Genomic DNA, 18,707 nt, shown 5'->3' with positions numbered 1-18,707 from the left:
AAAGAAGGTTCAAATAAATAATGTTGACAATCGAGTGCTAAACTTAAATTGCATTTCCACCCATTTCTATGTGTTTGCAAAGTACACTTATGTGGCTCCGTTTGCAGTTTTATTTTTAGACCCTGGCAGAGCATATTATTATTTGACAATGAAATGTTTAACGCATAGGAGAGACCACTACGTCAAACTGCCATGATTGCGATCGGTCGAAAAGTATAATATTGTGGGAAAACTACTATATTATATCATTACATCTTGACCAAATTCGGCAATTATTAGTTTCACTATGCTGCTTTTCTCTCTTTTATTATATAGCTTTATTGGAAGAATCGGTAGAAGAATTAGTTTTTGTATGGGAAAAAATTCTATTATCGAAGATAATTTTTACTATTCCTTCATTTCTGCAAAGCCGTAAGGTAAATCACTACAAGGGTATACGATTATCCGTACTTTTTCGTTTATGCAAACATTGACCATATAAGGACTCGAGCTCCTTGAGTCAGTCAGGAGAATATTTTTTATATATCAGTCAGAAATGATATAAAGATTTTTAATTTAACCTATGTAATAGATATTTAGATTGTTGTATCTAAATCGTATGATTCCGTCATTTCTTTAAAGACAATTTGATTCCAAAACCACACTCGATTTTATCAGAAGACTATCACTATACTCTTCATATGTTTCCAAAATACAGTGATCGCACTCAAATTCTTGCAATTTTGCAATTAAAGTAAGACACAAAGTAAGAAACAAGTAAGAGGTTCTAGTCGGGAGCTCCCGACTAGGGGATACCCTGAACCCTCTTCTTCCAACATCAAATGTATATATATATTCTATTTTAGAAGCTATATGTCTACTTTGGTGACTCTAGCTTTTATTATTTACCAAAATTGACCAAAAAACAGGATATCGATATCGATTTTTATCGATTGCTTCGAAACGGAGCAAGTTATCGATTATCGGAAAACTCGATCTGCGCGGGAACTAGGAGCATCTTCATCTAAAATTTCAAGTCTCTAGCTCTTATAGGTTCTGAGATCCTTGCGTTCATACATACGAACGGACGGACGGACGGACGGACAGACAGACGCACATGGCTAGATCGACTCGGCTATTGATGCTGATCAAGAATATATATACTTTATGGGGTCGGAGATGCTTCCTTCTGCCTGTTTCATACATTTGGATTTTGCACAAATACAATATATAGCTTCTGTGTTTGTTGTCAAATAGTTCAAATGTGAGTATATATCAAAAACTGCGCTTATGCTCATTATATATGCATTAATTGCATTTCCTATGCTCCACCTACACTATAAGTCACGGCGTTCCGTTCCGTTCCACTTGGTTCGCCCACATGCAGTCTGCAGTCTGAAGTCTGGCGAAACGTGAAATTCCATTGTACCTCCCCGCGTTCCCGTATCCGTTAACGACTCGGTGCAACTGTTATTTGCTACAAATGAACTTGTTTACGTTATTTGGAGATTCAAAACGTGTTTCAGTTGTAATATTCACCTATAAAGGCAACAAATATTCATTCTCTATCTAGCTGCATCCCGCTCTGACGTGTAATTAGTTTTTCTAATCACTTAACAGGAAATTAAGACAACTCACTGTGGGCGTATCGTGAAATAGCCGAAATGGCTGTTAAGCTTTTTATAGTGAATTCTGCCATGGAGCAGACTATAAACTGAACCGCCTCAAATCGCCAGAGCGAAGGCAGCAATCATGACGAGGACAACAGCAATCACGACGACAACAACAACAACAATATAATACGCAACATTTTGTGTGATCTTCATAACGCAGACCATTTCCTTAATAAAGGTAAGTCATTCAGTCAGACAGACGGTAGAAAGACGCTCCACTAATGCGTGCATAATTTTTAATAAATATTTCAAGTTCTTATAAATGACTGCAGGTCAGACTGGTGCCTGGGCCCAGTCACTTCCTGGTTTAATTAAAAAGACATAGGCGAATCTATTGCCGGTAGAGGTCTCTGGACTCGCAAACCTGTCAATCAACAACATTTCTGGAGAGTAGCCAAGATGATTGCGACTATCATCTACTGCATTACTCGGATTTGCGACCGACCGCAGTCGCTGGCCAATTGCCTAGCAAACACTTCCGTTTCGCCGGCCGGGGTCGTTGAACTTGTTCAGGAGCTAAAATTGGTTTGTTTATCCTTCACGGCAGGCCCGTTCCAGCCTCGCCCGAACCCGTCTGCATAATGGCTTATCGGCTGCTGCTCAGTCAGCGCTTATATTGCCCACGTGTTGTGTCTCCGGTCGTCCGTACTCAAGACTGTCTTTCCGTTCTGGGTTGCTCGGCAGGTTTTCTTTGCCGCCGTCTCAAATGAAAATTGTGCACTTTGTATGCAGAAAACTTGGTGCGCCGATAAAAATCTACATAATTCTTAGCTGTACGTTTTATAGTCGTTGCCTAGCGAGTTAATAAATGCGGCACAGAGGGGGAAAGAAGAAGCTAGTCGCCCTAACCTGTTGGCACCAGGTGTTGCAATGGGTGTCCTGAAGGGCCATGCTTTATGGTTTTAATGCATTCCAAATTCTAATTATTGTCAAGTGAATTGATAAATTATCTAAACCAAATTACTCAATTTAAGTTATCAATGGAAATTATGCATACAAAATTTGTAGTGCACCACATCTTAATATATTTTATTGCTAGTCAGACTTTTTTCAGTCGGCTTCAATTTGAATTAATGCATTGCCATTATAGATAAGAAAGTCGTTCATAAAAATGTATCAAGTGTTTAAAAGGTCCAATGCTATTAAAGAACGTAAATTGCACACAAGAAATCGTATACTATAATTTTTTAGCCATTTAAGAGAGTTTATCAACTCTAATTATTTTGTAATGATACAAAATATATTCACATGTTTATGTATAATCAATATCAAACAAGTAACAGGTTCTAGTCGGGAGCTCCCGGCAGGCGGACAGACAGACAGACGGACATGGCTAGATCGACTCGGCTATTGATGCTGATCAAGAATATATATACTTTATGGGGTCGGAGATGCTTCCTTCTGCCTGTTGCATATATTTGCATTTTGCACAAATACAATATACCCTTTTTACCCATTTTCAATGGGTTCAGGGTATAAAAATCTGTGACACGAATTTTCTTTTTAAGATGGTTGGATTTAGCGAGGAGTATGAAACACGTCTCAAATAAGTCTTCATAAAGGCCCCTTAATAATAGTTTGAAGCCGAAACTTCACCCAACAAATATTTTACATTCATTTCCAGCAAAGAGAAATGGATTTTGCAAAATGTACGAAAAACTTCTACAACCAATTTGAACAAATTTCATTGCGATTGATATTAAAGCAGATCGTCTAGTAAAGAAAAAACACTTGCGTAAAATAACAGGTTTTACGCTGATTACCAGTCTGTCAGTCAGGACAAACAATTTAATATATAGAGTTAATATATATAAATCTTAAGACAACAAGTAAATTGAGTTAGAAAAAATAAAACTAACAGAAATAGAAACTTCCAGTGAAACCTACTATTATTTTTTACCTTAGTTACTTATTTGATTTATCTAACCGGGAGATCGAGCAAGTGTGCTCTGTTAAGTCTTCTTACTGCTAGACTATTATTTGCTTAAGGCTAGATTATTTTCATGGTTGTGAAGTGTAACAATTCATTTTTTATAAACATTTTATTATTTCTCCTTACACATAAGGCATTTGTAAAAACGTAAAAAGAGGCATTGACTATGTTAGCAGTAATGTATATTTGACAATGAATATACAATAAAATGTTTTTGAGTATATATATTATCAATATCAATATTAATATTAGCCAATATTAATATTTTGCCACCAAAGGGAAAGCCCTGGATAAGTTTGTAGCTTCTGGCATTTGCAAAAAGTTCAGAATTGAGGTGCGGGCACTTCGACTGAATAAATAAGATTCAAAGAGGGGCATGGGCTCATACAAAATGGCTGCACCTAAAGCACTGAACTGTGAAATGCAATAATTGCTCAATTGCACACAGCAAATTATGGCCCAAAGGGCTTGGCCAATAGATCAAAATGTATTAACAGGCTCTTTCGATATTGAATACCAGGTCAGATGCAAGTTGGTTCCTGGATACTACGCAGATAAATCTCTATAGATAAACCTGCTTGTCTTGACTGACTGATTGGAGTTCAGCGCACAGTGCAAACCCTAGGAGCTGGAAGCCTGATAATTGCATTGAAGATACCTTATAGCATGGAGCTGCTCGCTTAGTCAGGGTTTTGTAAACTTCCTCCGCAACTATGAAAAATTGTGAAAATCGTGTGCATACAACTTTTTTGATTTACTATTCGATCGGTCTTAAGCTAATTTTCGAAGATCTTTGTACATTTTGTGATAAGTTCTTCGTGAAATCCAACGTTCTTGGATGGAAAATGATTCAAACTTTTGGATTGACTTTGAACATATATACAAAAGGTAAAGCACAAAGCTTAGAATGGACACGACCAGGGAATACCCGGTAGTACTATTGTGAACTGGGGGTAGAGATCTGTCTATTTAACTTAGCTTTTATTAGTAATCCCTAACATGTCCGGTAAATTAGCAATTTTTGTAGTTGACTCCAATATGAAAATTTTGCTCCTCTTAAAACTACTTGCTTGGTTGGGTGATTTGATTTCTCTGCAAACATATACATAAATAGAAAGAGAAAGAGAGAGAGAGGCTGATGGAGGGAGGGGAGAGAAAGAGAGGCATGCACACATCCGGTTGATACTCTTGATGTGGATCCACGCAGAAATTGTTAATTAAATACCTGTCCAACCATTAAAAACATACGTAAATTTATGTTGTTAACAAGGAAGTGCGCAATGCGCATGAGTACACTTTTATTATTAGCATTGCCGTCGCCGTCGTCGTCACCGTCGCTGTCACCGTAGACGTTAACGTCGCATAAGCTCCAGTGGACACTTGTCCATTTCTAGAAAGCCTCCATTGATGCTTCCCTCAGCTGGTAACCGCTGGTTTTCAGACATTTGCATACAAGTATTTCGCGGACGATGGCGGATTTAACGATGCGCTGACTGCCGTCACGTCGCTACGTCATTCGCTAATTGGTCGAGATACGAATCGGCGAGAGAGGAAAAGGCGTTGCCTGGTCCACACCAGCCTCAGCTGCTGTGACCGTACGGGTTGCGAGTACGGATGCCAGTGTCAGGGACGTACCGTTCTTATGACGGTTCTTATGACAGTGGCACTTTCTTCAGTCGACCAAGCCGGACAGCCAAATATTTGCACAAGTGCTTTAGTTCAAAGCTAGCTCTTTCATTGACAATAAATCAAGTAGCATATAAATTTTTATATTGATCACAGAAAAACATCACATACATTACAACCACATACCTTAGATCAAATGCTCTTATGAAATGTGGCTTACAATGATTTTGAAATGCTTTTTCTGACTGACATGGATATATAAAGACAACACAAATGATAATTCGGTCAGAATACTTTCATTCATACTTCTGTCATATAAGAACTTTTACCCGACCGTCTGTGTAATATTCATGTCAAATGCTTTATCAATATGTATTCTTAACCACTTAATTAATAATTCTATAGAAAACTTACCTTTGTCCTATACAATGGATTCGAAAAGTCCCAATCCGGCGCAACAAATAAATAGCCACATTTGGAGACTTTACGCGATGCCTGAAGAGGAAAATAAATTACCATTAATTATAAAAAAACACAAATTGTGAGCTAAAGAACAGTCAAATCAAATTGTTTTAAATGATAAGCGAATAATGATAAGCACACGTAAAAATATTTCGAAATTTGTGTTGTGTCCAACAAGTATTAATGCTTTAGTACTCAACAAGAGTATGTATAACATGTTTTGTTTCATTTTTTCTTCCGATCGGTAACAGTAAGTTCTGCTTTTGATAAATTTGGATGCCTACATTACATGGGATTTGTTTTTAGATATTGAAGCCTTAGGCACTCATGACTAATACTTACGGCATGCGGCAAATTAACTATCTCTGAAGTATTTGCTATTTTTTAGGGCCGTGCAAATACTATAAATTATACACATGCTTAAAGTATTGCCGACAAATAGATGCAATGTCTTATAACTCGCCGCCTTTATTTCAAGCCGTGCCATAGCAAAAAGGGGACAAAATTTGGAGGCTAAGCTGGCACCTTTCGGCCATTAACACGTGCCGCCTGATAAGAACTATGCGACAATTGGTTTGCCCCGAGTACATTTCTTCATTGATCACTTGTCGCGCCAGTCAAAGGCAAATGTTTAATCTTCATTTAGGTGTTAGGTAAATAGCCTCGATAAGACTGCACAGTTGGAGAAGCGTACAGTAAATTGTCAGATTGGTTCGGTGTTAATAGATAGAACAAGTCGAAGACTGTTTAAGGAGAAACAAATCGATGTATTGTCGTCAATTTTAAAGAAAACTTTCTGAGATATTCATTTTAAAGTTTGATTGTGGCTCTAGGTATGCAAATTTAAAGGAGGTTGACAAAAATGGACATCAGGAAGACAGACCTGTCGCTCGTCTGACTTTTCGTTGTCTATTTTCTCACAGAGCATGTGAGAGAGAAAACTAAAGAACGGAACTCCGACTCCATAAAAAATATGTTTTTGATCAGGAGAAACGGACGCGTTTTTTTTAATTGCATGCATTTATCTATAGAAGAAGGGTATGTCCTAGTATAATAGCATATTATTTTTGTGCAACATCAATTTTTCTGAAAGCAGCAATAACACAGCATAAAAGTCTTAAACTTCTGTCATCAGCCCAATAATCAATAAGACTTTTCGAGGGATTGAACGGCTAATTAGATGAGAACAAGGTAGTTCACAGTCGGTTACACCCGACAGCGACGTTAACAATTGTTTCAGAATCAGCCTCCTGCCAGCAATTTTCTTATATAAATGACCCAATTGATATTCCTAAATAAAGAAGTAGTTTAGGTTGTTTGTTGTTTAAAACACAATATGAAGAGTAGCTTTTGTTTAACAATACAAATATTATTTTGAATGTCACTTTTTGTTGTCTTATTGTGCTCTTTGTTTTTTTGATATGGAACGATTCCCCCTACTTCACATGGAACATACAAATTGTTCTGATTATTATTTTAATTGCTTTTGTGTTTATCAAAATTGTGTCACATTTCTAGATTGGGCTCCAATTATGAATTTTATTTTAAAGATTCTTTTGTGTCTCATGTCAGACTGACAAATATTCATATACATGAATATGGCAGAGTTCTCGTTCCGTCTAAACATTAACCTCATTTTCGCGACTTGCAGATCGAATCAGAGATACGTCAAGTTCTGAGTCTTCAGTTTTAAAAGCGATGAGAACAGCCAGACTTACATTGCCCGAAATGAATAATAACTTTTTCGAATTGTGTACGGAGTATTGTAGCGTGTTTTTTCTTAATGTCGGCAATTCGAAACTAGGTAAAAGAAAACTTGATATTATTAGGAGCGTAATTTAAGCAAATACTTAACAATGCACATGTTAATGTACAAATGTTTATAATATAAATTGCAACAACAATTTCAACAATAAGTAAATTTAATTTCTGAATGCAAATAAAAAGTTTTTGATTTCTAGCAAGCTTCCAGGGCCGTCATGCAAACAGAGTGCTGCATGTCATACACTACTCGACTGCCAGCTTAAAGAAGACATAAACAACACCAACAAAATGCTTAAGTAGAGTACTTACTGTGCCTGCCAGAGTCGCTGACTGTTGCGTAAGCGTGCAGATACAGATATAAAGTGCAATCGATTAGTATTAGAGTATAGGTATGCATATAGAATTGGGAGGGGAAAGGGAGGAGACATTCGCTGTGGAACACCATGATGCATGGCATTAAGCCAGCTGGCAGATGACATTCAAGTGACGTGCCCCAAGATGAGCTCTACGGCTTGCTCAACCAAATAATTCAAATTACCGAAAACTTGTTTTCGATTTAATTTGATAACGAACCATCTAAGTCATAAGAGACTGCAAAATGTCAAATCAAAATCACGTTTTCAGCGGAGCGCAGCCTAGTCATTAACATGAATATCATAAATCGGGGTGTTGCTGAGAAATTTCACTTTTCTTCGAGTGGCAGCAGCTGCAGCCAATGCCGATTGAAAAATAAACAATTTGCGGCACACACAGCTTGAAATGGACTAACACACACGAGTACACGCACATACTAGTGTGTGTTAAGATACCTGCTTAGGCTTTGCGAGACACTCACGCTCACGTGTACGTGTCCAAGTCCAAATCAAATCTATATCCAAACTTGCCACTGTGGTTGGAAAGTTGTTTGCAATGTCGCTGTTGCTGTCGCTGTTGCTGTTGTTGTTGTTGTTGTTGTTGTTGTTGTGGTATCTCTTTTGACTCAATTTGAGTCTGGAATTGTTGCTTGTTTGCTCGCTTGTTTGTTTATACGCTTGTATTTTTTTAATGTTGGTAAGTTTCAGGCAACCAAGGCAGCGGCCAAAGCGATCCACAACAGCAACAACAGCAACAAAATCAGCAAAGACTTAATCATTATTAACCGCAAATACCGCAGAAGCAACAAGATTAATCAACCTATTACATGTCTGTGTGTGTACGTATACTATATACCCTGCTTGCAATAGGTTCAAAGACTATAATAGTATACTTAAGTTTCGAAGGCAGATGAGATATTTATGTTTTAGGTATCTCAATTTTGAGCATATTCGTAATGCTTTTTAATTGCAAACATTTAGATTGTTTTGTTTTTCTTTCTATTTTCAATATAATTATATATATACCTAGTTCTGCTATACGATAAAGCATAATAGCATCGCCGAGAAAGCTAAATTAATATTGAAACTTCACAGTTTTCGAAAATTCTTTTCGGAATAGAGGTCAAAGGTTGTATTCAAGGTTAAAAACACGTGTCTTAAATGTTAATTCCAACTTTTGGTTCGCAATTCAATGGGTTTCATACTTATTTTTAAATATATAAATATAAATATCTGATTAATAATTTTAAATATATCTGTCAAGGGTAAACTCGTTGCAAGTCTTGCCCCGCGTTTCTTTTGATTAAAGCATCAAAGTGCAATCGATAACCTGTCCAACCGAAACGTTAACTACTGTCATACCAGAAAAGCGTTTTCATTTACTTTACACGCTGTTAAGTGGGGTAGAGGGAACAACTGAAATGTGGAAATACATGCGTTTCTTGGGTCCACCGTGTGAATATGATGCATGAATGAAACTTTTTGATTTCGGAATCGAATATTGACGTGGGGCTGCACGTGTGGTCGTCAAGTCTGGCATCCGACGATAAATTGCCATAAAAAAAAAAACAGCCTTATAATTAGTGTGTGTGTGCGAGAACAACTTTCCAATGATCAATGACGGGGCAGCCGTTGTGACTGCGATCGTCATCTCCGGTATGAATCCGACCATGACTTGAAATAAAAAAAACGAAAGTGGTCGCCCGCCAGTTGTTGATCAAGGGCCACCATCGGTTATTAGCCGCGATTTAACCAGTCGAGGCTAATCTTGGCACATTCATAAGTAACACACACGTAAGTCGAGACGTCTTCAGTCGCGGCTATGATGGGTATGATTAATAAGTTTCGCACGCTTACTTATAAATCTCTCTTCCGAGGTCGAGAGTATCTGACAAATCTTTAATAAACAAAACGGACGATTGACAATAAACAGTTTGATTGACGTTGACTTTGAATCGAAATAAAAAACATTATTTATACCTGTAAAATTCAAAAGAAAGGAGTAAGTCCTCTTCTTCAGCATCAACAGGCAATCTGTCCATCGATCTGTAAGATCGTGGGGATCACAGATAATATAATGAATTTAGACTTTAAATTTTGATCAAGCTTAGTTTATATTATCGATAACTCCCTTATTTCGCCCTTATCGATAAAAGTTTAAAGCGACCTCCTGTTTTTTTAAGCATATCTCGTGTAAGAGTTTAAGAGGCACCAAAGTTATATATGTGCACATAGATATAGCCTTTGATATTTACTTTGATATTTATACAGATTAAGACTGTATTTGAATTTCATTCATATTCAAGAATGTGGAACGTTTTTTGAAAATTTCCTGTTATAAGTAGAAAGTAGTTCACAATCTTGTTTATGTGAAGTATATAAACTAATTACTATTTAATAGCTTATATTTATTTTGCTAATGATCGTGTTTTTCTCCATTGGTGAGCTGCACTGTCGATTATACCCTTGTATTGTTTCAAGGGTATACAATCGAAAGCATAAAAGAAATCGAAAGCGAATGGGAATGGGAACGCGAACCGAAAGTGCTAGCCGAACATCAAGTGCAACAAACGAATGAACCGATGCGCACTGATCGCGGCAAGTGCATGCCAGATGGCAAACTCCGGAGAGCGAGAGAGAGAGAATGAGTGAGCGAGAGGGAAGTGAGGTGTGGATCGAAGTGGCACGCCATGGCACGGCACCGACTGCACTGCACGACACGGCTAGTCGCAAATGCGACTGACCAGCAGACGCGGCTGCAGCTCAAAATGAAAGCGAATGTCGTCGACGCAACGCGACGTTGCGGTCGCTCTTTGTGGTCGTTGCCCCGCAGTGCGATACAGTTGAAGCTCCATTAAAAAATGCGGAGCACTCGGAGAGCTGTATATATATATATTTTTTGTCTGTCCCGATCGATGTAAGCGAGCGATCAACTAACCGACCGATAAATCGGTTGACCAGTTCTTGTGCATGCCAAGAATACTGCCCCTCATCTGGTCACTTGTGCCACTCGCGGAGTGGGTAACTTTTCGGGTCCTATATGTTGTCTTGTGTTGTGTTGTGTGGTTGTCTTTCGTCTCATTGTCTCATTCTCAGCCTCGCGCCGTTTAAAGGCCTTGCCCATTGTGTAACATGCGAAACAAGACAATAAAAACATGTCTTTAGGCACCTTCAACTGGGAACTTGTGTCAAAAGCATTTTCACTTTCGTTTGTGAGCTGAAGGAGCTGCATGTGCATAGCAGAGAGTTGATGGAGGAACCAGCTGGATGGTCCTGCCAGTGTAAGGGTCGCTTGGTAAGCTGTTGGTTAGTTTGGTTATGGTGAACTTTTTTATACAAACTAATCTATCAGTTTTAAAGATATTATGGTAATGAAAATAAAGATATATCTACTCTATTATTGCAAATATTAAATATTTTATTCGAATGCATTAAATGTACTTTTTTTCTTTCCAATATTAAAGGCGGAGTACTTCAAAAGAAAACTAAAGCCCTATGAGGATAAGTTTAGATATTTTTACAAACATATTTAATCTTCGGTACTCCGGTAACCGATCATAGTTTTAAAGCCAATAATAAGAGTCTTGATCATCATCGTTGAACATCATAATGTTAGTGGTTTTCCATGTTGTCTGATTTGAACTGAGCCCATTGAAAATGGGGAAAAGGGTATATACATATATATTCTTGATCAGCATCAAAAGCCGAGTCCATCTTGCCATGTCTGTCCGTCCGTCCATATATATAAACGCAAGTAGCTCAGAACTAATAAGAGCTAGAGACTTAACTTTCCGATAATCGAAAACTTGTCCAGCTTCCAAGTAATCAATGAAAATCGATATCGAAATATTGTTTTTTGAGAAAATTTCATAGGTTCTAAGAGCTAGAATCACCAAATTTGACATGTAGCTTCGAGAAGAGTTTTTATTACAAATTTGATCTCTTAATTTCAAAGAAATATAACGATCTAAATTTCTTCATAGTTAAGGCACGCACTAGTTTTAGTACTAAAAAGGCGACCGCATTAGCATACTTAGCATATGATAATCAGAAGCAATATTTAATGCACAGCTTTATTGTGTCCGAGCTGGATACAATGAAAGAATGGAAATGCTAAGCCCCCGCCTACATTGAAAACTATTGAAATATTACATACAGTCGAAATATATAAAAACTAAAACGTCATTGCTGGCCACACATAAAGACATTGTTTGAGTAATACCATAGAAGAGTTGTCAAAAATTGATTTTTTAATGGAAATTGGGGAGTCAGTGGAACAATTATAATGAAACAATGCCAAAAGTAGAGACCACGTCACACTTGACGGAATACGAGGGCCCACGGAGGGAACAGTCGGAATCGGACCTAGGGCGTTTTTATAGTGTAGCTTTATCATCTTATCTCGGCTCTTTACGTTTTGCGTAAAACTATTGTACAATCATGGCTGTTGTTGTCTGTCGCTGTCGTCTCTTCATTTATGCCATTTGAAAGTTGGCATTTGGAATCGACGTTTGGCTGCTCTGGCGGCTGCTGGCTGGTGGCTGGTGGAAAATCGTGCACATGAGCCTTGGCAAGTAAAAGTAAAAATCACCTCAACTGCTTTATTGTTTGACTGGTTGGATTGTTTCTCTGAATTTGGGCGCCACATGTGTTTTGTGTTTGCATTTGAATTTTATTTTTGCTGCCCCACGTGAGCATGCAAGTTGTGTGGAATGGATTCGGTTGGAGGTCGGAGTCGGAGCAGCCGTCTCGATGGAAGCTATTTGGCTCTTGGAAAAAATAGATAGGCATCGCAGGTCGTGCCTGGCAACGACGACTACGACTACGACGGGCGACTCATACAGTCGTTCATATTACAATTCATTTAGAAATGCATTTAAAAATACATAAAATACTTTGCCAGTGTTGCGCTCCAAGTGCACAAAACGAAAGTGAACAAAATGCAAAATGAAAAGGAAAGTTTTGCAATCGCGAAGTGTGACCACCTTGGCAAATGGATTTCCATTTGGCCAGACACTAGGTAACATTAAAACATTTACTATCATTGATAATGTGCAGTGATACATGATTACACTGCACACACATACTGTTCACACTGCACCTGAAATTATATCATACTTTAGGAAAGGTGACTTCTCCGAATATGTGAAACACTGTTGAAGTCAAAGTATTTACAAATTCCTTTAGGTCAATCAACATTCTTTATAGCTGTTGTATCAACTGTTTGCCAAGGTAAGCCGGTGAAAAATAAATCATCTAAAAGGGATCATTCAAAGTCCCTAAATAAACAATAAAGCACTTGTGTGTCAAATTCACCATTAAATGTCAACTCTTTGGGCGCATTTATGCGAAAGTTTGACGTTTTGGAAAACGGAAAATTAGGTACGTTTATCCCAAAAGGTCAACCACTCGCTGTCAATTAAGTAACTTAATAAGGTGGCTTACGGTCAGAGGCGAAACTAGAAAGATTAGCAAGGTAGGCCCAACAGAAAGTAAATACTTATTAAAAACGAATATATTTTAATAAAATTTATCTTTTGTAAGAGAAATATTAATTATGAAGTAAAAATATAAATATTTAAGGGGTAAGAATTTATAAAATATGCATGACAAGCGTTGATTCAGGTTATTACGTATGACAGGGCTCTTTCTTGTGCATATAAGAAAATCTGATAGATCATTAACTATACACAATATACACTCCATCCAGATTACTTTTTTAAGCAAGTATGGCTATAATAAGAAGATAGCCTGTCGGGTATACAAAAATATAAGAAACTGGACAAGACGGCTCGTCATAGAGATATTTTATACGGCGGATACTTAAAAATATACGGCCAATTGAAAAATAATGGGAATGTAAGGATATCTTTGGCACTCTGAATATTTAATACACTTGTGAAGCTCATAAATACTCAGTTTAATGAAAATGTCTTCGAAAATAGAATATTTTGCCACACAAAATCTCAATGTTCGATCGATTTTTCGTATATAACGATATAATATAGTTGTAGGATATTGATGAGATTTGGCTCATAAGTAAGTATCAACATGTATTGATAAACAAACAAGCTATCCATACAAGAACCTTGTTTTCAACCAATTGATCATATGGTAGCTATGTGATAAAGTAGTCCATACCGTCTGTGTCTGAATTATGTACTGCCTGCTACAGAAAGGTGGACCTATGCAAAGTTTCAAGACTGTAATAAGGTTATTTGCATTGCCGTGCTTTCCGACCGATCTTAGTCAAACTAAAATGTTTGTGGAAAACAATACCTTTAAGAATTTATTTTTTTAAATTTTGACGAAAATGATGGATATGTCCAAAAAGGAGATGTTGTCATCATGTGCATACTATACAAGAACATATATAGGTATTTCTAGCTTTTGTACTTTTCATTTCATGCTCAAAAACAATGTCTTCAAATGGGTATTTATAGATATTTTGGGATAAAATTTCGAAAAAAAAAATGAAAAAGTCGTAAATCGTAAATAATAAGAGAATATTCACATATTTCCGATTGCCAATGTCTAGCTGTCTAAGTTTCCCGATCGACTAAGTTCGTTGTCCTGATTAGGAATCTTTTTACTCTATACGGCATTCGGCCTGTTACATACACTTGCTTAAAACGATTACACCCCCCATTTAAGTTATTTGCAATGGGTGCGGGGTATACAAAAAATTGCGCGACAGCATACATTTTTGCTGACGGTCGAAGGCAAAGCGACTTTCGTTTTCAATATAAGGACGGAGATGGAAAAGCGGCTGTACAAACCGGCAACAAACCTTCGATAGGCAAAGTCAAGTCTTGCACATAAATTTTGCGGCAATCGACCTGTGGGTCCGTTCAGGGATGGGGTAAGCGGAGCCGAGCTAAAATGCAATGTTCGCTGCGATGAAGATCAATGATTATCAACGTCAGCTGCAGCTGCAACTGCCTTGTTGACACTAAGTGAAAGTGAACATGATGGGACCACGTCGTCGATGACGATGTCGATGTCTGCGTCTACGTTATTGTCATCGTCATCGATTCATGATTGTTCGATGCTTTAAAGAGTTTTGAAGTCTTAAATCACTGTGATTGTTCACCAAAGTTTAAAGGGGAAACAGAGGTCAAATACATTGATGTAATTGGCTTGCCCTGCAGTCCATATATAACTTATACTCCTTTAGTTTGTGTATTTTCTTTTTCTGCGTTATTTGACTTTATAATTGGAAGTTATTATAATCTAAGAAAACTGGCTTTATCTATTTTGCATAACAAATTCTGTTAATTCATCAAGTTTAGCCTTTAAAATAAGGTCTCAGTCATAAGATCACCTTCATGCTTATCAGTAACCGGGTACCTACACCTCGTCCTTGGCACATTGTAGTAGCATATCGCTTGGACTGACACAAATGAGCTTTATGAATGAAGTTATCGCTGGATTTTTCCAGTTAAACGTTGCTTACCTGAAATGAAATATAAAGGAAACAAAAATTAGGTGGCTGTCTTAATGAATGAATGAAAGTGCTGCAAGCGGTCACAATAGGCGGCCAGCGGACCGTCCGACCATATTGAAAAACTGGCACAAATGTCTTTATTCGAAGCATTACCCAAAAAGGTTCGTTTTGACCGCCTAATACTCGCACAAACATGGCCCGCTGATCCGAAGCCAGGCCACGGTTTTGTTGTAATTACAAAATTGGCTGCCGCGTCTGCATTGAAAGTTGAGCCTTCTACGACGGCGTACAATTTTTATGAATGAAACCAAATACAAGTCGGCCCAAAGTCTATTTATGGATGCGGCATGACTATATCGGTTAGATCGGATTTCACATTTCATTTACTATAAAATCGATTGATCAATTAGTGAGAATCGAAAAGTGGAACATTGCGCGCTCGCTTCTCCCGCATCGACTTCAAGTTTGCTTTTATTATGACTACACCTTTACACTATGCTCGTCGCGGTTCTTTGTCGTATTAGCGCTTATATCAAAAACAGTTTTATGAAGTAAACTTGAAGCGCACTAACAATCGTCAAAAGCATAATTTTTGATGCAGGGCTTAACTGCCAGAAAGAGAAAATAAGTCACATCACACCACAGAAAATTTAACAGAAAGAAGACGGATTTCTCAAACGATGATCAGAATTAGCACAGAAGTCAATAAGTTATGTCTTTCGTCTAATTTGATCTAAAATATAACAACGTAAGGTTTTGGAACGTAGGTCCTCCTATGGCAGACGGATCGAGTTTATTTATAATTGTCTCGATAACCGTCCGTGCTTCCAAGAAATCGATATATATCTATAGATATTTATACCTATTGCAAATGTTTAAAAATGGTATAATGTGTTTGTGCACGCGTTGATTTCAAAAACTACAAAATCTGTTCTCAGTTTCGGAAGCTTGATTCACTTGAGCTTATAAGATTGAAGCTGATCGTAACAAAATTAGATTTTTAGTACAAGCCTGGATCGCATTGAGTAGACCTTAGTTACCTTTTAGTTTTTTTCGTATTCACCTTATGTTATTTCATTACTACAGCGTATAATCATGAAGTAGGCTTTTGTTAAAATTCTTTCATGACTTCCGTCATTTACATACACGGAATACAACATGACAGCTGACTTCTGTCCTACTGTCAAAACGAATGCCAGCCCCAAAGATCACTACGAAACCACGTCAACAACATTCATGTATGCACATAACTGTGCGGCAGCGAAAAAAAATGCAAGATCGGCAGGATTAGAACATTGCGACGTCCAAGGCGCACAACATAAAACGTTTATCTGTAGAAAACATGGCTTAGAGCTTGTTCTGCATTAAACAGGAAACCGTTAAAGTATTACAATATCTGATTTTGCTTTTATGCTATATTGATTTTTGGCTGATAATCATGATTATTTAATGCCCAACTGGGTCGGTGCTATTACTGGGTGGTGTCCTGTTTTAAATGGACGAATTTGTGCTCCAATATTAATTAATGAAATGTCAAACCAACGCAAATCCATTATGGATCAATGTGTAGCGAAGTACTTTGATCCACTATTAATGCACATATTTTCAAATTGTCTTATCAATAAATAATACAAATTCCATAAAATCTTGTGCACGTACACAATACTAACGATCACTTTATGGACTGATCGAATTAGGGGGAGAAAATAAATTTGTACCTCATCTTTACAACCTGAGCCAATTGAAAATGGGCAAAAAGGGTATAACTTCAAATAAATGATAATCGACTCATCTATAATGAAAATAATGGAAGCACAAGTAAGAAATTAAATAAAAGTTTTCTAATTGTTATTAATTCACGCTAATTTTGTATCAGGAATCAGAATCAGCCACCTTCACTAGAAAGATCAGAGCAATAATTAAAAGTGATGTTGGTAAATGTGACCTTTGTCTTGAGCATATGTATTTAGATGTTTTTGCAGCTCCGACCTCCTAAAGTATATATTTTTGATCAGGACACGAGCTGGGCGTCGTTGAGTGTGTGAGTATTTGTGCATATTAGGAAATTCAGGATATCCATAGTCGAGCACTTGCGATCAGAGCAATCTTACTTATTTACCGGTAATTTTGGCTACATACATTTGTATATAGTTGTCTATTATTTGGGACAACACAAAACTAACTTTGGAACTAACTTGCAACAGCCAAGGCAACTGAAGAATACGAAAAATAAACAGTAGAAACTTCAAGTCGAAATTACCAAAACAAGAAAAAGAACCTGCTACTTCGGCTTATGACCGTATTTGATATTGCCTAATGGTTGTTGTTGCCGTTGCTTTTCTCAGGCAGAGCAAAACAACTTGGCTACTTTTCAACTAGAAGTAGGAGTTGTTGACTGGAATTGCTCAATTTGTGTGTGCGGCTACGGCTGCGACTGCGACTGCGACTGCAACAGCGGCTAAAAAACAAGCCAACAGATGACGAGATGACGGAGACGGAGACGCAAACGGAAACGGAGATGGGGCCGGGGTCGGGGACTGACGCTGACGACATGCCAGCCAACTATCAAAGCCGCTGGGTGCACTCACAGTTGCAGCAACAGCAGCAACAATATCAACAGGCAGAACAAAAACAAGTCAAACAAACACCAACGTCGCGCGTAAAACAACAAAAACCCCCACTTTTGTTGCGACTTGTATAGTTAATTCTATTTTTGCTTTTTTTTTTTATTACTAAACTTGTTTCCATTATGGATACCACACAATTTTTCATCTTGTTTGCAACGCAACGCAATATGAAATGTGTCGAAAACCTATTTGCCACATTTCAGATTTTGAACAAGTTAGATAAGATATGTATTCGCTGTGAAAAATTTTAAAACACAATGTTAAATATCATCATAAGCATTTATTTTTAATTAAAAGATTTTAGTTTAACCGAAGCCACATTTTGTATCATCAAAAGGCTTCAATGGGAGAACATAAAACTTTTCCGAAGTTAGCAAACGTCTCGAAATTACATTTTTTCTTTTTTAATGTCACCAGATCAGCGCTAATTCACAATTAAAGTGACAACTTGAGCCCTGCAATTAGTTGCTATTTAATTCTGCACAGTTTTTGAAGAGTATTTTATAAGCGGATTAATTTCATGCGAGTCTTTTGATACCCTTTTACCCCCAAGCCCAGTAAAGAGGGTATAATATGGGTGTAATTACCCAAAGAAAGCACCTCTGATTCCATAAAGTATCTATAACATTATTCATCTGTTCGCCCGATTTGAGAACGCGTCTATCTCGGAAAATACAGGAGTTACACTTTTGAAATTTGAAATATACCCTGAAAGCTCCCCTTACAGACAGCTCCCATAACCAGATAAATTTCGTCAGAGCAAGCTTTTTTACCAATATATTGTTATAAGAGAAATAAAACTAAAAAAATATTTAATATAAAGATTATATAAAGAAAATGATA

General features: G+C 37.4%; 1 protein-coding gene across 1 annotated transcript in view; it reads right to left on the bottom strand.

The window, feature by feature from the left end:
- Positions 1-18,707, bottom strand: part of LOC115763323 (protein outspread) — a 71,150-nt gene that overhangs the window by 22,287 nt on the left and 30,156 nt on the right. The window contains exon 2 of the mRNA XM_030705823.1: positions 5,626-5,706. Within this exon, the coding sequence (XP_030561683.1) occupies positions 5,626-5,706 (81 nt within the window). The remainder of the gene's footprint in view (positions 1-5,625; positions 5,707-18,707) is intronic.

Source organism: Drosophila novamexicana, unplaced genomic scaffold (assembly GCF_003285875.2).
Source record: "Drosophila novamexicana strain 15010-1031.04,08,12 unplaced genomic scaffold, DnovRS2.1 tig00000739-arrow-arrow-pilon, whole genome shotgun sequence".
Classification (NCBI taxonomy): domain Eukaryota; kingdom Metazoa; phylum Arthropoda; class Insecta; order Diptera; family Drosophilidae; genus Drosophila; species Drosophila novamexicana.
Note: the sequence above shows the minus strand (reverse complement) of the source record. Positions and strands in the feature narration are given on the sequence as shown.